The sequence below is a fragment of the Pocillopora verrucosa genome, chromosome 6 (assembly GCF_036669915.1).
Source record: "Pocillopora verrucosa isolate sample1 chromosome 6, ASM3666991v2, whole genome shotgun sequence".
NCBI lineage: Eukaryota > Metazoa > Cnidaria > Anthozoa > Scleractinia > Pocilloporidae > Pocillopora > Pocillopora verrucosa.
In genome coordinates this window covers 25,424,587-25,449,077 of record NC_089317.1, presented here as the reverse complement: position 1 = coordinate 25,449,077, position 24,491 = coordinate 25,424,587, and the positions used below count along the sequence as shown (strand labels likewise).

The 24,491-nt window shown below is 38.9% G+C and overlaps 1 protein-coding gene across 2 annotated transcripts; it reads right to left on the bottom strand.

Annotated features, from left to right (window-relative positions):
* On the bottom strand, window positions 1-24,166 carry LOC131783134 (cell adhesion molecule DSCAML1). 2 transcript variants are annotated; one of them, XM_059099901.2, is made up of 21 exons: window positions 24,092-24,166; window positions 22,924-23,450; window positions 13,943-14,254; window positions 13,278-13,574; window positions 12,569-12,859; window positions 12,099-12,374; window positions 11,367-11,678; window positions 10,863-11,135; window positions 10,132-10,419; window positions 9,598-9,897; window positions 9,060-9,359; window positions 8,270-8,563; window positions 7,814-7,884; window positions 7,204-7,438; window positions 6,321-6,635; window positions 4,829-5,128; window positions 4,358-4,630; window positions 3,622-3,903; window positions 2,978-3,172; window positions 2,464-2,536; window positions 1-2,296 (listed from the first exon to the last, which is right to left on the bottom strand). In XM_059099901.2, exons 2-21 carry the CDS (start codon window positions 22,994-22,996, stop codon window positions 1,150-1,152), a joined length of 5,907 nt encoding a protein of 1,968 aa, XP_058955884.2. In that variant the 5' UTR covers window positions 22,997-23,450; window positions 24,092-24,166; the 3' UTR covers window positions 1-1,149. The 2 variants fall into 2 exon arrangements, with proteins under 2 accessions (XP_058955884.2, XP_058955947.2); XM_059099964.2 differs by having other exon boundaries at window positions 9,060-9,356.
* Between the last annotated feature and the right edge of the window lie 325 nt (window positions 24,167-24,491).

Here is a 24,491-nt window from a genome sequence, read left to right as displayed (position 1 = left end):
AGGGATGGGGGGTAGCGATGGGTGTGATTTGTTCGTTGTCTTTTTGTAAGTATCGTTGTATTTGGGTCTGGATACAAGTTTGCTTAAGGGTGGTTTTATTTATGATCAAAATCTTTTCATATTTAACTAACCAGTCGTTTTGTACAATATGATTATATTTATGATGAATAAATAAAAAAGTATTTTTTTGGTAATAAAGCTCCAGCTGCGTCATTATTCTTTCTTACTCTTTATGCGTTCCTTCTTATAACAAAGTTCTAAAGTTTACCTTCCTTACCTTTTTCTTTTCTTTCTTTCTTTCTTTCTTTCTTTTTTTTTTTTGGTACTTTTTCCACGACGAAGTCGTTTACCAGTAGGTACACAAATAAACCTCGCTGATTAACAGACCCAAAAAATTGCCAAGAGAAGAGACGATCACAATGTCTCCATTTCTATCATTTCATTTGATTCTCACTTGAGTTGAAAAGCACTCAAGGGTTGGGGTCCAACAGTCAACCAATGGTGAAGTTTCTTCATCTATTTCTTTTGTAACTCGTCTCACTTTTATTAGACCTTCATACTTTGCATAGCTATCTTTACTGTGAACTTACATATTTACAATACTACTGTGAATGTTCATCACGTGAATTATATTAGATTTCTGTATATTGATTCTTTTGTTGTTGTTTTGAATATTTTCCTTAATTTGAAATCCATGTTTTAATTTCTGTTTTCTATTAAATTCATCTTCGGTTCGATTTTGCTAAGTTTGTTCTGAGAATTTCAATGAGAGGGAAAAATAGCGATTTTAGAATAGTCAGGAGACCGCTGATCAAAACTTTTCAGTTCGATTCCAGTTGTGATTTCCGATACGTTCTTTGAAAGTAACATTCCTTGATAACCTATTTTTTATTCTTAATTTTTTCGCTGTCAGCCCCACTCGAGGGCCCTACTATGTTACACTACGTGACTAAATGTCGGCAATTTTCATATTTTTTATTAGCCAAGCTTAAGAGAAAGTTAATTTTTTTCTTTGTATGAAATTGTTGATCCAAAATCTGGGGTATCTTTAAATCTGGACGCCACAATTCATTCAACTTATAGGCGCCATTTTGAAACCAAAAACAATCAAAAACTGACGACGGCTTCCTTACCGACATCAAACCTTCGTCAAACCATCGAACCATTAGGCTGAGCAGCAGCACCTCGTTCAGCGCCGCGCCGTCGTGGATCGAGGACATAAATGTAGTTCTCATTTCCGCGAGATTTTGATCTTGAGTGAAACGGAGGAGCGTGAACTGGAGTGGGTGCATAACAGCCGTCCCCTAAAGGTCTGGGACTGCCTGTAAACTTGCAAATTCCGTCCTGATCGCTACTGTTCGTTGTAGTTGAAGATACAGACGTAGTTTCCAAAGTTGGTATCCCATAATACTGGTCAAGATTATGTCTTTTTCCAAATTCTAGTGCGGATATAAGTTCGTCACGTGACGAGCTGTACTCTGAAGAAGCCGAATCGTAAGCACGAGGATCACGAGATCCCAAGGTTCTGTCGTAACCCCTGTGGTAAGGACTGAGCTCCTTTGATGACCCAGACTCCCGCCGCTGAGGCGTTGGCATCGGCCGCAATACAGGTGTCACTTGGCTAGAACTACGTTTAGAATTAAGGCTCGTTCGGCGAAGTTCATTCCGTGATGGGCCTAGGCCCGAGTCACGTGATCTTGGAGCCCCGGATGCCGGGCTTTGAGAGTAGACTGGATGAACTAGTTCCTGGCTTTGTCCGCGGCTTTTGCTTTTGCTCAGTCTACTCGTCCCTGCTGAATGTCGCAGGTCAATATTAGATTCCACTGTCCGTGATATGCTGGTGGTATCTAGTTCAGACCCTCCGTCGGCATGCCCGCGGAATCCTAAGACCCCGATTCCTGGCGTTCCGTTCAGCGATCTCTGCATGGTGAAGAAAGTGGGATACATGCCATGATCGCTTGCATCGGCAAAACGCCGTGCGCGAGCAGCTAAATCGGTGTCATGGAGAATGGGTCGGTGGTAAACTGGATTATTAAAGTTTCCTTCTGAAGAAGTGTCACTAAAGCTGCCTTCATTTGGTGGGGCCTGTCCTGGTGTCCCTGAGTGATAGGGAGGAGGAGGGGGTGGGTAGTCCTCCTCCATTATGGTCTCCTGAGCAAAATGATTGCGGAGCGTGTTGGTTGGGAGACTGATCTCAGAGCCGTGTGTGGACCGCATTGGGTCTAAGGAAGAAGAAGAATCTGCCATGTTACCATTACTTGCAGGACTACCTTCTGACTGGTCAGGATTGCTTCGCCTGGAAAAGAAATACGCAGAGTGTTCTAAATCAATCGCAGAAACTAACACTTGTTTTCTGCCATGTGGCGCTCGCTATTTTCGTGACAATCTGTGGGTAAAATTATCACCTTCAAAGAAATATGTAATGAACAGTAACAAGAGTTGGGTTTACAGGATTCTACTTGCCTTTGATCGTAATCCTCTTGGTCGACCGGAAGTTGCTCGCGAAATATTTTCCCTTTCCAGTATTTCCTCCAATCTAGGAGATTAAAATGAAATATAAGCTAGTGAGTGAATTGATAGGAAACCAATGAAAAGAGATGCAAGACCATGAAACTGATACTATTTTTTGAACATTTTAAAACAATAAGGTTTTGCGCAGGCCTAAATTGAGCCCTTTGTGTTGAAAGGTCACGGTAATCTTTCACTCAGTTTAGACAGTTAACGTATGAGTAACATCGATCCCAGAGCCCTCGTAAGGAGGGTATAGGAACAAGATTGATGTAAGAAGATCTAGACTTACAGATGTGCGAGACAATCTCGTTCCCAGAGCCCTCGTTATTTTATCCAGAGGAAAGGGTGCCAGTGGCTCATATGTAATTCAAAACTTTACACGACCTATGATTGGCAGGGAAAACGGAAACATGGAAAAGCCTTTGGGCTCTTGAGAATCGGTCTGTTAGTGAGCACGCGCAATTACCGTGAAATTTGTCGAGATCAATGCGTCCTCCTCTGAAGGCGACCAGCAATAGACACACGATAACGACGACTATGAGAGCTCCGACACCGATCAACACTCCAAAGAACGCTGGATTCCGATAAAACTGAGTTCTTTTATTGGTCGGTACTTCGATGTCTCCCGCTTCCTCCAGGGTGACAATGAGGGTGCTTCCATCTATTGAAATGAAAATCCAAATAGCCATTACAATCAGCTAAAACTGGCTAACATTACCCGAGCTAAGGTCACTCTTTCACCTCAGGGATCTTACCCTTAGGATTTTCGAGCGTAAGTCCATTTGCAAGTCTTAGGTTTCGACTTGATTGAATCAATTCCTCTGACTTTTTGGAGCACTTTACGATTGACAATTGTAAAGTCAAAACCAAGGAAATCAAGCCAGTTAATCAGAACTTAACATTATGAGGAACACATGAGACAATGACGAAATACATGTAACTGACTTCAAACGTGGCAAAACGCTAGTTACAAAGCTGCGATCGGTTGGTTAAGAGGATGGTATGATTAATTAACAAACCAATCACAGAGCGCTGCCAGATAAACGTGTGCAAGGTTATTGCTCCGTTACAAATCATTCCAATCTTCCAACCCAATTTTATATAACTTACCCCTAAATACAACCTTACGCACTGCACTTGGTGTCCCTTGTCCTACTGCGTTTAGCGCAGAGATCCTAAAGTAGTAAACTTTGTTGAAATCCACATTGTACAACAGGTAGTAGTTAATGTTACTGATGTACTGAACTTCCCACTTTTCGCTCTTAACTTTATATTCAAGGATGAACATAGTTACGAGGCTGTTCCCATCATTCCATCCGCGCCAGGTGATGTTCAGAGCGGTACTATTTATGAGAATTTTGAATTCTATCACTTTCGGTGGTAATGGCGTTGCTAGCGAGAAGAATAAAAAGCATTCTGTTAAGAAACTCATTCCCGCCATTTACATCAGTCATAAAAGCACTTAGATAATACTAAAGAAAGAAACTGACGGATGATTGTCATACTTTTAAAATTAAATGACAGATCCAAGATAAAAACAAGAGACAAACATTCCTCAGAGCAACTAAGTGAAACTGTGTAAAAAAAGTAGGGAATCATGGCGAGAGACTACAAATATGAATCACCCACTGAGAGAGGAATCTTTTTTGAAGACATTACCAACTCGTGTTCATTTCACAATTGAAGAAAAAAATGTTACTGTCGACTTTAGCTTTTGCTTAATCCCTGTTCTTTCTGAGCTTACCCAGCATCGCTTATTTGAACTTTTGTCCCAAGGGGTTCTCCTCTCTCCAAGGAAAAGAGAAAAGAAAGAGCCTGGAAACAAAATTAAGTGTCATAAGCTTACTTTTCACTTTGAGCTTCCTAATGACTGTTTTTATTCCCAGTTTGTTACTTGCCGTGCACTCATAATCCCCAGCGTCAGCTTCTCTAACGCTTATGATCTCTAAAGAGCCGTTTGTCAGCAGACGGTATTTCGTAGTGTCTGTAAGCTCACGACCACTGCTGTACCACATCACCGAGGGCTCAGGGTAACCATAAGCTTCGCATTCCAAGATAGCGGATGTTGATCTAGTCGCAAGGGTCACAGGTAAATTGTCGTAAAAGATGTTGGCTGGAACTGAAAAAAGGAATTTTTCTCATCAAAAGAATATCTTTGTATTCTGATCAATCGGAAACGAAAGTTTATTGAGTACAGTCTTTTTTTCATGCTTTTCGTTTTTCAATCAATCAAATGTTAGGGAAACAGTTTTGTTTGATCAGACCATGTTTTCCACTGAACAAGGGTGTCAAAGGCTCTGAGGAAATGTGCACTTACTTGATTCTTGTGTCATTTGCCTGACTACCGTAGAATTGCCTCCAACTCCTATGGAAGTGCTTGCTTTCACCCAAAAACTATACTCGGTTTCAGACTCTAACTGAGGTAGATATTTTGACGTCATATTTCCACTTAACACATGTTCAGTGGGGTCAGTAAGAAGAGAGTCTGCGATACTCTTTCTGTAATAGAGTCGATACTCTCTTATGATGCCATTAGGTTCCAACGGGGGATCCCAGAGTACACGGATTGTTTGCTTGAAAACTGGGATGGCCTGGACATTACTTGGAGGTCCTGGGACTGAAAAACAATGATAATTTTTTTAGATGTCGAGCGATATTCGTCAAAGATAAATGAGAAAAAAAGCTTATAAAAGAAATTTTAAATATCATGGCTTTATACTGTCGAGGTTCGACAAAACATCATATTTAAACAAGACAGAGTTGTGTTCAATGGTTTAAGTTCGTGTTCCAGCTTGCTCACTTCATGTTAACACTGCTTTGCTCCCCCAGGTAGGTTTCTACAAGTTAAGCAAGGTGTCACCATTTTATTTCTTTCATCATAAAGCATGTTTACATGCATGTCCATATTCCAGAAATATTGGTTAGTTCGTTTTGAGGCTTGAAGTAAGATTTTAAATACTTTTGGGTGACCGTGATAGTACATATTCACTTAGTTACGCTCATTCCCGCATTTGTCTCAAGTCGTGTAGACTATTGTAACGGCCTGCTCTATGGCCTGCCAGCCTACCAGCTTGATAAGCCACAGAGGGTCCAAAATGCTGCGGCTAGGTTAATTTTCCAGGAATCTAAATATTGCCATGTAGGACCGTTGCTGTATAATCTGCACTGGCTGCCGGTTAAATTCCGAATAGACTTTAGGATGTTATTGTTGACGTATAAGGCTATCAATGACTTAGCGCCTTTTTATCTCCAAGAACTTATTAGTCTTAAAGAAGCATGTAAATCAAGTTACGCTCCGATTGTGATGGACTGCTACTAAACCCTGTGAAATTAAAGACTTAAGCAACGTTAGGAGATCGATCTTTTGCTGCTGCTGCTCCTCAACTATGGAATTCATTGCCCTATGCGATTAAGAGTAGCCCTTCAGTAACATCTTTTAAAAAGACAATCGAGACATTTTTACTTCAGAAAGCTTTTTTGTGATTTTATATGCTTTTTAATCTTGTTTTTAGTGGGTTTCATGCAGTTTTTTTTTTAGGATTTAAGTAGTCTGGGTAATTTTGAAATATTTTTATTTTTAAGCGCTGATGAAAATAGAAATATTGATATCGACGCTTTATAAGTATTAGTAAAATTATATTATTAGTTTTAGCTCCTCTCCACATTCTATTTTTCATCGTGCGATTAAACTTTTGTAACTCTTGTTATTTATATGATGTTCATCTGTCCCTCTGAGTATTTCCTTAGACGTGGTTCCAAACAGCCGAACAAATATGAAAAAAAGTAAATAATTCTTTCATCAAACTTACTATCTTCTAGCGTCGTTCCAGTTCGTGGAAGGCTCTTGATACCAGTCCCTATGCGAGTAAACGCCGCCACTTGGATCTTGTATGTTGTAAACTTGTGCAATCGTGTTAGAGTGACGTTCCACTGTCCATTCAATCCATTGGGTCTGGTCACAGTTCTATCGAACACTTGTTTTGGGTTCTTTGTGCTGTAGTAGTACACTCGGTGACCACGTAACTGCCCGTTTATAGTGTTCTTGGGTGGTTCTTTCCACTTAACCTCCATGCTTTGCGAGCTAAGAACTCTGATCCTGACTGACTGAGGAGGCTGACTGGGGACTAGTAAAAATGAAGTAAAGAAACAATCATTCGCGTCATTAAATACGTCATATATTTTTAAATTGGGAGAGCTCGAGTTCTTAGTGGGTATGTGTGTATACCTGCCAACTCAGCGGATTCGATGCCGACACCAGGAATGACATTTTAACACGTATTTAATCTTTATTGACTTGACAAGCAGTGCGAAACTAAATATATGGGTGCTAACGATCTTACAGTGTGCGTGATCTGAAGTGCTAGGGCACGTATTTTACGCACCATGTACACGTGTGAGGCCGGAAAGACAGACATCGTCTACCATCTGCATCCTCTCTTGATTAAGTCTTTACAAGCTAAATTTTCAATTTTCTCCAGAATTTTTGGCAGATAACAGATACCTATTGATACTTCTTAGTGGAAAGAGACACTGTGTAGAGTAATTAGCTCATCCTTGAATTGAGCACCGATTCAATCCTGTCGCAAAAAGCGAGTCTGATGACGTTCCTCACATACTACCACCAAGTAAATACTCAATTCAATTATCACACTAAAATAATTATTTAATCATACAACCAATCAGAACGCTCACCATCCTCATGTGTTTGAACTTTTTTCCTCTCTTTCCCTCTCGGACTCACTCCTGCTCGGGTAAATGCCTGAATCTCTATGAGGTATATCTTATAAGGTTTAAGATTTCTGATAAGGTAATTCCTTCTTTCCCCACCCCTCACAGTTAAGTTTTTGTCTCGATAGTACTTATTGTCCTCTCTGTACAGAACAAAGTAACCTCGGAGCACACCATTTCTGCTGGAAACAGGAGGAGGCTGTTTGAAGGAAAAAGGAAAATACAAATTCCATAACACCGCTTTTACAACATTTGCAGGTCATTTGTAACGAAGAGGGGACCTAGCGACCCATGCCTTAAATTGTGAATTGATCAGAATACTGAAGTAATACGGTTTATCCAAAGACATAGTCATTTTTATATGAATCGAAATTTCTCACTGCATACTGCAAAGTCAAAGGGGGCAAAACGTTTAATAGGCACCCGATAAAATTGAATTTTTTGCAAGAAGAAACAACTCCTCCACATCTGTTGAGCTCTAATGAAACAAAGTTTTGCCGCTTAATTCCCAAACCTAAATAAGATGCCTTGAGGCCTTACCCCCGCTTCCCTCCCATACAAGGTAGTAGCTCACCTCCCACGCAACGTAAATCTCTTTGGATGAAACAGCAGTGACGTTCTTCAGTTTTGGTGCCTGTGATGGAGCTGTGGAAGAGTTGCTTGTTAGTTAAGGTAAGATTTATTTTTTTCGCTTATACTTTACGATACGTGCATGTATGATGTCTATCAGTAAAACTCAAAAGAAAGTCCTCGAGGGTTCCAGGAGGATAGTTACTGAAAACCAACAGGGTACATAAATCTTACTAAGATTCAGCAGAACTCACCACCGACCTTAAGTTTGCTACAGAGATTTCAAGAAGTAGGCATGCAACCTCGACCCACCCCCCCCCCCCCAAGCAAGGGGGAAAAGGGCCTGGAAATGAGGTTGATAAGCATGCTATGCGTAAATATGCAATTAGAGTAGTGTATCTTCAACAAAAATTACATCGCCGAAGAAAAAAAAAATTAAAATGAACAAAATAGGACTTACCCGCTTCAAGTGTCTTGCGAGTTGTATAATGGCTCGCATCACTTTTTCCCAGTTTATTTACAGCGTACACCCGAAGTTCGTACTCAGAAGCTGGCCGCAGTCCGTCAACTTGGAGACCATTAGACTGTCTTACTACTCTCCTTTTACCCTCGTCCCAGCCTCTCGTGCGCAGTTTAAACTCCACTATGTACTGAATGATCGGTGCGTTCCCATCGAAGCCTGGGCTCCAAGTCAAGTATATGGATGTTGCTTCCGTTTCCTTGACGACTGGCGTTGAGGGAGGAGATGGTTCCTCTGAGAATACGAGAAAAAAAATGATACAAAGATGATTCCTTTCAAAGCAAAAAAAAAAAATTAATAACCAAATAAAAAATATAATGAAACAGACGTGAAACAAAGAAAACTGTGACTCTATCTATAGGATTTGATTCCAACTAGCTCCGTTTTCATGATTGGCTCCTACATCAACTAAGTCGGAGCGAACTCGTCAGAGAGTTAGTCCATCTCTAAGTTGATATGGGAAAGGCTTCCTGTGTATTCTGGGTTCAGCACAAAAAGACTTCCTGCGCCGGAGTTAAAATTTTTCCATCTTTTCTACCCTATTCAAGTCTTCCAGATGAATATAATTTGTTATTCTCGTGAAAAAAAAAATCTCTTTTTCACAATAAACGTTTAGTACTTAACGTCATTTCGGTCGCTGGGGTTCATGGAACTCGAAAATGGGGAAAACACCATCGTTTTAAGCGATTAGTTTATCTAACTTCAGAAAAAAGTTTGGATAACTTCTTACGTTGAACTGTGATTTGAAACGGCTTGGTGTCACTTCCAAACTCGTTTGTGACTCTGCATGAATACTGTTTGGTATCCTGAAGCAACAGCTTCTGGATATGAAGCGAACCGTTAACTCGGTAATATTCTTTTTCCACGGAACTTTTTATTGTAACTCTGGAGTTGTTACGCATTTTCCTGCTACCATTAAACCAAGCTAACTGAATCGGTAAGTTCCCTACTGCCACACACGTTATCTTGACGTCATCGGAGACCTTGGCCACTGTATTTGCGGGCGCAGTAACAACAGTGGCTGGCACTGCTAGACAAGATAAACAAACAAAATTAAGAAATAGGTCCGCAATGTGAACTTAGGAAAAGGAAAGGAACGTGGTATGGTGTGGAAACCTTGAAAACCATGATATTCTCCGTCGATTTTGGGCAATTTGGCTCCAGAGAAGACAAAGCGTATGACTTCTATTACAAAAGGTAAAAATTATATAGGTTTAAATGATATTAATGACAGAAATTTCTATTTTCACTATCAAGGTTTTTTATACCATGAACTATTAGTCGCACTTGACTGCTAGGCCTGTCATCAAAGACTGCATTGTACGCCGCACAGGAAAACGTTCCGTCGTCGTCGCCCCTCACGTCCCTTATGACCAAAGTTCCATTCAACATTTTCCGAAAACGAGGGTTTTCCATCTGGACTGGGACGAATTTGCCGCCAACTGACTCAAACTTGTACCAATCAATGCGCGGAGGAGGTGTCCCGGATGTCACGCATGTCAAGTAAGTTGTGTAAGTTTTGAGGATTTGTTGAGTGATTGGATTTTGCTGAGGGATGGATGGTGGCACTAAAGGAAACGGAGAAATATTAAAAAAAAACGATTAAAAACGAAACAAAAACTTTACTCAGAGAAAGGCTGAGGAGAGGAATAAATTTTTTCGAGCACGAGACAAACCATTTGTGGGTGAGAGACAGTGGCCAAGGAAACGACCGCTTACTCGCCCTTTCTACTACTTCTCTACCACTTTTTGTTCGTGTTTGTTAAGAGTAATATATTAAACGTGCGCGAAGACAAACTTACCATATACGACCATTTCTTGAGACACGCTTGCTGTCCCAGCTATGTTACTCGCCACGCACTTATACTCGCCTGAGTCCGCCGCAGTTAGACGTTTTAATTGCAAAAAGCTCATGCCCAAACTGATATAATAATTTATACTAATAGTGTCGGCCACGGCAACAACGTCTTTTCCGTCTTTCTGCCAGCGAAGATTTAATGACCCGTCATGTGTGATGGATGAACATGATAGGGTACCACTTTGTCCTTCCAACCACTCGTGTGGGAACGTTACTTTTGGATTTGGAAGTTCTAGGAAAGAAAAGTCAAACCTTGCAATTAGACTCTAGATAGCAAAAGTGACATGTAGACCTTGAACAGAGATGAATTATGCTTCCCCGACCATACAACTGTTCCCCTTCCCACTGGGAGACAATATTGGGTTGAGTTTAGCCATGGTTGTTTAACTGTCGGTTATTTGTCAAATGATTACAGAGGTTAAAATTATCAACTCTTGAATTAGAACTAGTAATCCGGCAATAGATTACAAAAAAGCTACTTTCTTTTCTCCGTAGACCGGATGTTTTGCCACAATTAATTTCGAAAAAACAATACATTTCCCTAAGATAAATAAGAACCCATACTTGAGGTTTTAACTCCCCACTTTCCTTGCTCGATTTATTTGATACAACTGAGAATTCAAGTGAAAACCACAACCTTTTCAAACCACAACTTGCGGCAAATTCATCACTCACCAAAAACAGTAACATCCACAAAACCCTCGTCTCCGATATTATTCCTGTTGACCGCTGTGCACTTGTACCGACCTGCGTCTCGTTTTTGAACCTTAGAGATTTGAAATATATTGTCACTCGACACTGACTGCAGATGGCCAAACGGAATGCCAACACCGTCTTTGGACCACGTGACGGTAGGGACTGGGTAACCTTTCGCTACACACGGCAGCTGAAGAGAGTGACCAACGGTTGCGTTGACAACGGGTGGTAATGAAGTGATGTTTGTTGTACCTTAGAAAAAAGTCAAAGTCGTTCAAACGACAAGAATTGTGCTCAAATGGCTTTGAACACAAGATGGAATCTGTGAGGAACGCTATGAAAATCAGTCCAGTCTTAAGTTTACCAGGAAGACTTCAAACTTTTCTTCACATTTGTGAGAACCTGTCGAAATACATCAACGCGATTGCTCAATTCAAAACTAGACTATTCAGCTATTTTTGTACGCTAGATTCCAGTACTTACCGTCAATAAAGACCTCAATAACATTTGCTGTACAGTTGCCGATATTGCAAGCCTCACATTTGTATTCACCAGTCCTTCTCACGTCCAATCTGTCTGCCCTTAGGGTGCTCTTTGTGCCTTCATCTCCGTTAGTTCCCCCAACCTCCAGTTCTTGCGTCATAGAATATCCGTCCTCTTCGTGTAACTTCACATTATCAAGGTACCACGTGACTTCCGGCCTGGATTGACTGAAGGCCTTGCACCATATATGGAGCTTTTCTCCTCGATTTAGAACAACTCGATCGGCACTTGTTCTGATTGATGGATTGCGTTCTGATGAAGAGTAAGTGAAATGTCAGCAAGTTGGATAATACGATAACATACTGCAATGGTGAAACAAAAATCAAGAAAGGTAACTATATTGAATCTTACATGGAAATCTGCTTTAAACGGGAGCACGGGAGACATGTAGTACTTTCCTTGTGTGTTTTTAAGTGTCATATTTATATTCCATTTTTCTGTCAGATTAATTGAGTAATTTAGTACCATACAGCTTTTATGTAACATCCAAACTGAAGGTTCGTTCGTTCTCATTTTCATTTCCTCGTTTCCTCGTTTGTCGTTTTTTGTCATTCGTTGGTTCATTCTTTCGTTAAGTGTGGACTGAGTTCCACTCTAGCTGTCTACAGGAAACCTCTGTCAAACAGGATACTATTAAAAAAGAGGCAATTAATACTAGGTCATCTCACTAACCCCCAGTAATAAGCACAGCGCTGCTCTGTACTAATTCCAGACCGTTGTCCGCGATGCACTGGTACACACCAACATCCTTGCTGTACATCACAGCGAAAACGAGTTTTTTCGGCTCAACTGTGATTCGCTCATCGCCGGGAAATATTTTTCCATTCTGAAGCCACGTGATGTTAGGTTTTGGTTGTCCAGTGACGTCACATTCCATTTTGGTGCCCGTATTTGAAGATAACACTGGCGCAACCTTTCTTTGAGGGCGAACAAGATACTTGAGGGGAACTAAGACAAAAAAAAGGAAAGTCTCTCAATAAACTCTGATTACCTTATATGGGTTTCCTTTGCGAAGGAAAAAGCGACATAAAAAACCAGAAGACCATTTGCGCTGAAGTGACAGTCCTCACTGTTCCAAAATGGCTTATCTTTGTATTATAAAGCCGTTAAAAAAATTGTGGTTCGTTTATCTCTATACTCACCAAGCACAGTAAGATACACATACAAGGTGTTGTTCCCTTTGGAGTTTTTTACAGTGCACTCATACAACCCTTGATCTTGAAACTGCGTGGGCTTAATCTTCAGGCTTCCACCGGCAAATCTTGAAAAGCGGTGTCCCATCTGAATGACGACCCCATCCTTCCTCCAGCTGTAGTCCTCCACTGCAGGTATCGGGAATCCTTCCGCCACGCACTGTAACTTACTTGTGTCTCCCTCCTGTATCGTAATGTTGAAGGGTTTGGTCAGTACCCTGGGAGGAGTTTCTTGTTGGTCTAAGAAAGGGAAAGAGCAGAATATAGCTACATCAGTTAATTTTTCAATTGAGTGGTGAAAGTAATCTGGGTTCTGAATTACTTAGTTTTGTGATGAGCCAGCAAGATTCACGTCACCTTTTCAACCAGTCAGGTACAAAACTCAAACCTCTAGCGACTTGGCCATTCAAATTTTCTGCGCTTTCGGAAGTCTGCTCGTTCTTTGCATGTTGAAATGACTTTGGTTTTGGCTTTGCGACACTTCGCAAAGTTCTCTATCAATTCTATCCATAGTGAGTAAAGGGTTCTTAAAAAAACCTTAATTATCAAAACGTGCCAAGATTAATAAAGGCCAACATTCTGACAGATGAAAGGCTAAAAACTTCCTGTTTTAATGAGACGATTACAAAACACCCGGTCTGAGCTATGCAATGATTACCTTTTAAAAATATTTTAGCTGGGTTGCTATAATGCTTCTCTCCTGTCAGAACATTCACTGCTGTATAGTAATAGGTCTTGTCCTTTGCTTCACTTTCGTCCACGTTGGTAATGATCAAATCCCCAGATGGCATCAAAGAATATTTGCCTCCAAGCGTGATCACGTCACGTTTAATATGCCATGACAGAACACGCACATAATCACGTACGTGCTCTGGGATCACGCTTTTCATAACGGCTGTATTTCCGCGAATAACGAAGTTGTCTTGTGCATACACCTTGAATGGTTGGGTTATTACTACGGGGTAAAATGTAAATACGTAAATCTAATGCTTGGAACCACAACTTGATTGCTTTTTGTACAAACAAAACTTGATATAGTTTATTGCCTTAATTAGCTACGAGTGCCATGTACTACAGCTCAAGTCAGAGTGGTTACCGATTGTTAGATCTTCCCTGGTCCACGAGAACTCTTTCTCTGCAGAGAAAAACAATAAGAATACAGCAATCCCCATCCCCCTCCCGTGATTTTGGTAAAAACATGACTCCCGTTAAGTTATAGTCTTTGACAGCATGGCGCTTTATAAGGAGTATAGCGGCTGACCTATTGTAAATTTTTACTCGGTCCAAGAATCGTCCGCTCCCTTTTCCCCCTCATCCACCTACCTGCCCGTAGCTTAGCTATGCGGCTGATTAACGTTCCAACACTGTTTGTTGCATTACATTGATAGTCAGTGTTGTGTACTGATGCTGTAAATTTGTCTACGGCGAAGGCGGGAAAGTACAAGGATCCGTTCGGCAAGATGTGTCGTACTCCTGTGATGTTTTTGTTTATTGGGTAACCTGTGCGTGCGATTTGCCATGTGATCGTAGCCTTCGGTCTGTCTTCCACTTTACAATTCAGTATTGCTGACCGAGTGTGCGCAAATTGTGTATCCGCTGGCTCTTCCAAGAAACGCAACGCCCAAGGAATTTCATCTAAATGTCGAATAGAAAACTGGGATCAATATCAGTATCTGGGCAACTGCCCACCTACCCCTAACCCAACATTAACCTTAACTTGTTGTCAATTGACTGTTGTTGAGTTAGGGGAGGGGTAGGTAGGCAGTTGCCCAGATACTGATATTGATCCGAAAACTGTTTATATTCTCTTGACCTTGGTTTTAAATAGATCTTTTATATACAAGCTTTCGCCTTGGAAAAAAAAGCTAAATGGAGGTCAAAGGAAAATATTCAACCTGTAATGTTTGTTTGACAGAGTTGTCATCTCAAATCCCTTTTAAACATGATTTGTCCTTAATTATTGAATAATTTTACTACCAGGGCTTTATTTCATGCCATAAAAATTTCTCCCCAAAATTTACTCCAAACTGTCTATCATTATCTCCCCAAAATTTACTCCAAACTGTCCATCATTATCCCCCATGATAAAGAACTATCTGTGGCGTTTTACCACCCTGCACAGGAAAGGGATGGAGGCAGCTGCTCCCCACCCCCTGGCTAATATCGGAGACAACCCAGGTAGCAGGTGGGTATAGAAAAAAAAACAGCAGGAATTAAGAATACTTTCCAAATGAGTTAACTTCACGCAATCCAAATACAAAGTCTAGGACACACAATTATTGTGGAATCGTAAGGACGAACATCTAGTAGGGTCACTACAGCGTACTTCTTTATGCGTCTTCCAGCGTCCTGAAATGTGAGTAGTTGTCCGTGCCAGTTCATTGTAAATCGTGAATTTCCAAATTTTCAGCTGTCTAGCTACGTAACAAAATATAAAGTTTCTTCAAATTATTTAGTATAGGAAGTACATGTTTCTTTTTTCAGGATATTATTTCGTAAACGCCTTCAGTAAGCTGTACAAAGACTTCTGAGGAAGAACAAAACTGTGCTAAGGTAGATGAGATTTGAAAAATGCTCGGTCTTCCTTCTCGAACACAGTTACACAAAATCAATCTAGAATCGCGCTAATATGACCAACATAGTAAACAAGGAATACAGTTGCAAATAAATTGCATAAAATTCGCAGGCCACCAAAAATTAAGTCTTTCACTGATAGTTTTGACAGGTAAAGAAAAATTGACAACAAACTGATTGTAAAATACAATTTTCAATGCCGTCATGTTTTGAAAAGTGTACGTGAGAAGGTTTTTAATTAGCTTTCCTTTCGGTCCATCACGACGTATGCTTTGAATTCAATTATCATTGGTCTTTAAGGAATCCTAATGACTGAAATTAATCGGTTTTATCACCAAATAAAGAGCAATCTACAATAAAGAGATAAAATAGATAACATTTTGTAATAAATCGCAAGCACTCAGCTAAATTTTTTTCGTTACATAATATACTCGCTGAAAGTGCTCTTTTGGAAATTCTAATGTTTACATGTCTTTTTTAAACCGTAGTGCTTTGAAACATTAGCTCTCTTTAATTTACACCCAGAGCACGTACTCCGTTTTCCCTAGGCAGAATTTGACAAAAAAATACATTAGCTGTTTTTAAGCGTTTACAGAAACGGAAAATAATGTCCTTGAAAGCAATCAGTATACATGCAGCAATAGCAAATAAAAGGAATAAAAAAAGAATAAAGTTTGCCGCCACATTGATTGGGGGGTTATAAACAAGTAATGATGCTATGCTACTATGAATAAAGATAAGTGTTTTTTCGATGCCATAAGGTTGACCACATTGTATGATAACTATCACATCAGGACAGTAGACCAGCGACGGCAGCAACTTTCATTGATAGAGTCTGTGTAAAGGTCATACGTGATTATAATTAAAATGTATGTTTATTCAGTTGATGCCTTGCAACCTCTATTCCAAGTACACTACAACTAAGTGAATTTTGGGTCTAAGGAAACGAAAAGAGGAAAGAGTAAGACTGCGTTGCTACTTTTATTTTCATGGCTTTTTCGTTCTTGTAATTTATTTGAGCATCTTCTGTTTCCATAAACCCTTGAACTCGGCGGGTGTGAGGAAGGTACGTGACCATGATATTTGCTTGGTGGAAAGTTTTTGATGAATTCTCGTTAATACTCAAAATAAAACCATGCTCCTGATATCAGAAAATATTTTGCAATTAACTACATCAGTTCCTCAACGCTAACGCGAGAGCATTGCTATTTTCTTTTTTCAACGAAATATTACACCTTTTAACGTTTGCCATTTCATTTTTCTCGTTGGCAGTGGGATGGCTTCTCTCACTCCAATCAGGACAAGCTGAAGAACAATCAGCCTTTTGTATTTCATGTGCATGTTCTTCAACAGTTTCACCGGAAGAACTGATGTTACATTTTCCAACTCGGTTTAAGATATCGAAGGAGCTCACAATTTATCAGTACAAACTTTGATCACAGGAGTTTTGGCTGATGCAATACTGATGCAATATATATAGTAGATTTCACCACCTTCAGTATAACAACACCCAACTTTATGCTAAATTTTCGTTTCCTAAATTGTTTACTCGATGAAAATCGAATATTTACGGGTGACCTGTAAGCCAAAGATGCTCTTAAAGAGGAGAATTTTTTTAAACATCGGGTTCGGCGATGAAAGCGAAAAATTTCAACTCTGTCATGTATCCAATGTTTTCATTGCAAAACCTCACGATGCCGCGTTTTCCTAAAATTGAAACAAACAGCTACCGAACCAGTTAGCCAAGAATATTTCCTTTTTTTTATAACATTTAGTCCATGGATCATCTTAGAAACCTCTTTATTTTGAGTTTTATTCTTATTCATGGTTTAACATTGCATACGAACGTCTGAGATATTCAAATTTTTCATTAGTCTCTTTATGGTAACTTGTACTTGGAAATCATTTTTATACAAAGTCAATATTGGAGAGGAATGAGTATAAAATGATTTGAAAGCGACTTCATTATCTTTCATTTATTTCGAAAACAGTTAAACGTAATTGAAAATTCCCATGAGATAGAGTTTTACGCTCTCAGATGAGTAGTTCATATTGGAGAAAAGGCAGTTGTGGTTTAAGAATCTCACTCGCCAGTTCTGAGTCTTCGTTTGTGGCTCGATAGCCCTGGCTGAAAAACGCAAGGTATTTCCTTTTCGAACCTATCAACTTTCAAGGGAAATTATTCAAATTATTTCCTGCATTGTCCCCAATGTGGTTAACTGAAATAACAAGAAAGGTTGAAGGCAAAACATACACTCAACTGAAAAGTAACAAAGATTGCTACACTGAAATTCAACCAGCCACAGTGCTTAACATCCTTACTTCAGATGGCATTATAAAACAATACACCAATACAGAGTTATATCATTCTATTTTCAGTTTTGTTTTACCTCTTGGTAATGCTAGCATGTGGTTTGCCGCGGCTGAAGAAGGAAATTATCGTACTGAGGCATCATTTGTTGGAGCTTATTATGAATAAATGTTGCATAAAAAACAGAGGTTTTTAATTATCTGTCGAAAAGTTTTTAAAGTTCTCAAGGTTGCTTCTGCAATGGATTTCTTTATTTGTAATAATAAATAATAAAAAGAAAAAAATAATGCAAAAGTAAGCCGAGGTACGGAGCCATTCCCGGAATTGGAGAATTTTGACTCTGATGATGACTTCTGCCGGCGAAGGTTGTCGGAACGTCACTCGTCATTTGGACAACAGTCCTTCTCAGGACTACACTCAGTAGGACGATCATACCATTATTTACTTTATTGATGTGTTTTGTGAGCGTTTTTTTGCCTCAAGATATTTTCAGGCAACATACCACTGGGGTTCCCCCAACAAAATGACGAATTTGCTACGCTAGTTCAGCTTGGGTGTAACCTACTACACTGTATCTTTAAATGGCTTGAAGTTACCTCAGCCGCAAAATTATTCCGGTGTTGTTAACATTGATTTTTTTAAAAGGTAAAAACAGACATTTGATAGCAGTAGCTTCCGTTTAAAAACCATTTCTAGAAATTGGTGAAACCTGAACAACAAGCTGAAATCACTGACCCAAAGCTATGATGCTACCTTTTCGAGATATAAAACGTCAATAAATTTTCAAGGAAAAAAGGAGAAACAGACTTCTACATTAAGAAACTAAACCTCTTTCTAAACTCTTCTTGATTGCAAGTAATATACAATATTTTTGTTACGAACGTTCTTGTTGACTGAAATTGGATGCGTCAGCACTTTCGTTTAGAATACGATTGAATACTGAGAACTTGGACAAAATTTCTCCTAAGTATTAAGACAACGACTCTAGGTTTTGTGTCGAGAACTTTGAAAAATTTCGGTGAAACCTGGTCGATTAGAAGATAGTAAAAGTTAAAATCTCTGACGTGAGGAAACAGCCAAGAAACTTGAGAGAAAGGAGAAACAAAGTCTGCAGGTGTTGCAATTAACCTCGAAGATGAGTTCAGTGTTTACGGAAATGTCACGAAAACAGACGAAATTTTAAAGAGACTGTCCAATTAAAAATATTTGTTTCGAATTTGAAGCAAGGAATATTTTGCTTTCGTATGTCAGAGTTGTGAATCAGTTGTATTGCTGAAAAGGCAAGGCAGAAATATAATTTCCTTTTTCATAGATTTTCTCGGTGCTTTTTCGAAAAAATCAACACCTCGCTCGGTGGATCGTTACAGCTCATTGGCACAAATGTTTCCGAGTAACTGCTGCCAATATGAAATAACTAGAGGAAGGACTTTCAACATGTTTGCTGTATACTTCAAACATCCAGACACACAACAAACTATGAGCATAATGTACACTAGGTAAAGAATACAACTTGAGACTGGTCTTTTTTCAAATTTACGTTTCGTTGGGTTGGGTTTTTAAAAAAGACTTCCAATACCATGACAGTATGAACAAAAGGCTCTAAGAGCTAGTGATATTGTAGTTTTCTATCATTTATGCTCTGAAAATATATTTTACTTTGATGTATTGGGAAAGCGAAAGAATTGTAATGTACGTAGTAAAAATCAAAGGTTTAATGAAACTGTACCTTACAAGAAAACAGGTATACTTGCTTGAATGGTTGTTTAAATGTAATTTATGTTCAAATACTCTCGAAATCGAAACATAAAATATGTTTTCAACCATTTTCGTTGGTAGTCCTTATAGTACTCGAGAGTATTGGTGCAAAGATAAACTGTGTAATAACAAGACTTACCTACTTACGTCTTTACAACGACGTTGTAGCTTAAATGAATTTTTGGTGAACGTGATTTGTTTTTTATTTTCTTTGCTAAAGGATCATGCAAGAAACCAGAAACAAAGGAAACTTAAAATAACTGATTTGAAATCAGTGAGGAAGTTTTAAAGTCTTTCAATGAATGCTCAAATTTTAACCTTGTACAGATGAAACTTTCTTTGTGACTAAGCAACACGGGAATGAGCCCTTTTCTTGAAACTCATCACAGTTCTCGCGGAATTCTGCGTCCTTCGCCAAGATATGGAACCGAAATTTTGATTAACGGCCGGCCCTCAAGATATATAACGAAAAATCACGTGCGTTAACATGTTTAATTTAAAAGAATTATCCGCAAGACGGTTATGATTTTGGCACAAAGTGTGATTAGCTGCTAATCTTGATCTAAAAAACAAATTAATGACACCAAGGAAACATCTGCTGAGAAGTAATAAATGGACCAGCCACCAAAGTTTGCTATCATCATCGTTCTTTGCGGTCTGTTATGAAATGGAAAGGTTATTACTGTGAGCTTTGTCCTACAGCCACGATGAATTTAAGCCACATTGCTTTGATAACGATTCTGCCATAATTGCAGAAGAACTCTCGTTCCGTCTCCTTCTTTCGTTGACCAAAATATGTACATCCAAATGGTGGTAAACCGAAAAATTTCCTCTTGAATACTCAGGACAGCCATTTCACTCCCTCGCGTTAAATTTGTTTTAATAATCCATCAAAATTGAATGCAGCGAAATTTTTTTTCGTTTATAATCTTGCGATCAGTTATATATGCAAGATCGAGGCGAGAAATTGCCATTCACTTTTGGGTGAAAAGCCACACATCAGTCAAACGATTTTATATAAATTTTGATTCTGACGCTGATTTTTGTCGTTCAGAAACTACTGATGTGGAGATCTTTACCCACTGCAAAACAGAATGTTCGTAAGAAAGCTGATACTGTTAAGCTTTCAGACATTTTATTGATGCGACACCGTGAAATAAGCCACAAGGCGTAAAGACCACTCGATTTTCTAAGTCCAAGACCTTTAAAAAAATTCTGATAGTTGTAAAAAATTAATAGAAATTATTTCATTTGAAATCAACTCTGCAAAAATTAGATTAAAACTCAAGCAGATGGTAATGTTTATCGTAGACAGATGAAGTAATTTCTGTCGGACTTCAAAAGAGATTAAATGACGTTCAGAGCAAAATTCTTTGATTGAAGGTAAAATATATTCATATCTGTTTTCACTGAACATTTAAAAAACCTCATCCTACGATAGTTTTTTTTCTAACCAGGTTGTTTAGGTTTATGTTATGAATAATAAGTGAAATGCATGATCAAACACCGATAAAAGGGAGCCGTTTCGAAACGATATTTTGAACGTTCAATACACAACTCTTTTATTGAAAGAAAGGAATCTAAATCCGTGGACTGGATGCCAACTGAGAGTTTTTTAATTCAATCTCTGTGTAATTCCAAAAGTATATTTTTCTCCTTTTAGAGTAAGATATGACGATCAATATTACACATAGAGGTTTGTTTTTTCCCCGAATGATGATGGCGAAAGAGATAGTCCTTACACCCAGCCTAAACAATGTTCTTGAAAAACCACACAGTTAGATTTTCCGTTAAAAATATGTAATTACTGTCTTCACGTGGACAAAACTTGAAAATTTAGCTAAGTTATTTCACGAGGAATGACTGCAGCCGGACGAAAAACTAATGGATGTTTTAGTACGCGAGTTCAATTAACATTCCCCTTGACAATGATATATGAAAATACGACAACCTTGGCCCTTTATTTGAATGAACGCTTTTTAGGGATTTCGACATGTTTGAATTGGGTATCGATCTTGAATAAATAACGAAAATTGCTTGCATTTATTCGCGCAAAAAAAGGCCTTCACTATCACCTGCCGCACAAAGCTAAGATAACATAACAGCTTCCTGGAATATGGGTAGCGCCACACAAAATACCGAGTCCAATTTTCATTTTTGTTTCTCTCTAAGCAATTCTTAATCACAAAGAAGACAGCACACGGCAGTTGTGCTGTTCTTTCGTGTATTCCTGCTGTTTTTCTCTAATTGAAGATACCTTTTATCCGTCCATTATTTCATTGATCGCGAAAGTAAACAGATAAAATGCAAAAGTGCTGCTAATCGGTGAAAATCTTCCCTCCCAAAGCAACTACAAAAACTTGGTGTATTTTTACTGACACAGCTGCGATGCCATACTCCAGAAACTCATCTTCGACTAGATGGGATAAATTAAGAAACACCTTAAATAAGTAGAGGGGCCTTGAATCTTTACCCATGTTTGCACCTCAGTGGATTAAAATGCTCGTATTATTTACATGTCAAAAGCATTTAAAGAAAAAAACAGCTTCAAAAATGTGCAATGTCTTTACGGTAGTATGCCACTCTTTTTCCTCAAGAATTTACTTCGAAAATGACAAATTACTTTGTCCTTCCCAGTAATTTTTTAGTCCTGAAATTCGAACCAAAATTTTTTCAAGAAGCATACGATTCCATGACAACGGTATTTTCAGGAAATAATTTTCAGTATTTTCCTGAAGCGTCACATTTTTAAATACATATACATGCCTACTAATGTCTTGATTTACAAGTTCTTGTTTACGATTCCTCTCATAATAGTTTCCCAAGATATGTTTCTCCCGCTTCTTCGTGGAAAAATATTGCTGAAAATATTGTCTAGGGTATTTTGTGAACAAAGCGATGAACGTGCTCACTTAGTTTATGCTCCAGTCCTTCATAATTAATTCTTTAACATACACGGAATAAGTGCAAAGCGAGATGAGAGAGACAAATAAATTTTCTCCTTGTGAATGAAGTTGCTTCACATTTCGTAGGCAGCGATGAGAACAGAGAAAAAAACTGAGATAATTTGTGGTTTTTTGAGTAAGACTACAAAATAAGAGTGGGGAATATATTGGCCTTGAGATCGAAGGGCGGCTTTGAAGACAGAACAATCGCGTACTTGACAGTTCCTACAAAATTCATTAATATTATGTTGTTTTCATTCAAAAGTGGCTGTGATGGTTTTTTGTTTCAGTTTCGAGTAAAAACGCTTACTCGTCGAATTTTTGCCAAATTTAACATTTTAATGCCGGCAATGTTCGAAAGCATATAAAATGCTTGTTTTAATTTGATGTACAACAAAACGAAATAAAAATTCTACGGAGCCAGTCATTTCGCGGCAGAAAATGACAGAGGTTTCCGAAAGGAACTGAAAATGCTTGTTCGCTAGCAATAATTTTCTCTAACTACCACATGAAATGACAGCTAATTTTTTTATCGGCTTTCATACGAGCCACAAGTTTCTGCTTTTAAGCCTGAAAAAATACTATTATTCTGAGCTGCTTCAGAGCATTCACGCATGAGTAAAATCGTAATGACATATTTTCATATTATTTTACAAACACTGTAGTAGACGGTGCATTTCCTCATGTTGAAAATAGATTTTAAAATCTCTCTGACCTACCTGCTTTCGCAAGCTTCCCTCTTTGTACGACACTCCCCAACAGAGCAAAGAAAAACACTCTGGCGGTCAACATATTTCTAAATTTTTCAAATCTTGCCGCGCGTAAGGAAAACCCGGCCAAAGATTGCGAATTGAATGGTAGAATTCCTCCGTTTCACACAGAAAGCCATTTCAAGTTTCCTCGTTAGTGCGTTCGTGTTTTCGATTTGTACGAATGAATCACGATCGGCCAAACCGCTCCTCACGACAATCTGCCTTTTACAGTTGAAAGCATCTTGGGGTGGCTGCTTCTGATTTTGAAGATATGGTCCGCGAGGTTGGTTTATACAGGTGAACTGAGTCGGCAAGCACGTGGGTAGCCCGCGAAAGGATTCCTGTCGGGCACGTTAGCATTCGTCATCGCTAGTGACAATAATTTGTCAGATATACACGTGAGTCATTCATGGAAACAATAACAGGGCCGGCTGTTGTCGCTTTCTTGTGATTTCATTGGTTGATGAGTGATAGCTTTCTGCCTTAGCCAATAGCTGTTCAAAAGGATAAAAGCACGCAAAAAAATTCTGTGAAGGGAAATTAAAACATCAACAAAACAACTTTGTAGTATTTCTCAGCGTTTCCGTGGAGAAACCGATTAGTCGTTTCAAAGAAAGTATTTTTTTTAACGATTTGTCGTCTTTGGTATCTGTTTGCACAATACTCAACGCCTTTATCTGCGCGCATGGATAAATGAATAAGCTTTTAAGCAATAGCGTTGGAAATATCGGTAATTTATGCAACAGGTACCGTGTAAGGAACAGACAGTGAGGTAAGATTGGAAAGAAGACTTGATATTTTGCCTGGAGACGCGCGATTGAAAATTATCAAGAACAGTACGCGCTTTTGTTTGGTCATGTTTTAGTATTGATTACCAAACAAAACAAAGCTCACTTAAATAAGCCTGTTAGAGCCGGTTTTGCGAAAACCAGATTTCGAAGCAAAACAACTCGTTTACCATCGAAGAAATTTGACTCGAAACGAGGCGTCACTAATTGAAGAGTTTTAGTTTCCGCGTAAATATTCATTATTGGAAGACTGGAGATGTTGCTGCGAAATTCTCTATCGAAACTTGAATATCTGTTTATTTAGCCGCGTTGTAGCAAAGCTTAAATTATTGGGCTAAAGCTCTTACCTCAAGCTCTTATCGAAGAATCTGGTTCCCCGAAGGAAGCAACCGTAACTTCCACTTACAGAGATCTTGGTAAATGTAATGTTTCTTTTCCCATAAAAATATGCGAATTTAGATTCTAAAAAAAATACTGCATTCTTTTGGCTTGAAGTCATCTCTATTACCATAGATTAGCATACGACTTTTTTTCCTCAAACGCCGACAATATAGAGTTATAAATTTAGATTATAGATTGAAACTTGTCTCCGGGCAAACTTTCACAATATGGGCTTGCATGCACGCACCATATAGTCAGGCTAGCAAAATAATTTTCGAAAGTTCATTTTATTTCCTGAGAACTTTTTCATGTACATATTGTCTCTTCAGCGATAAACAATTTGCTATCAGCTTTGAAAGATCGCTT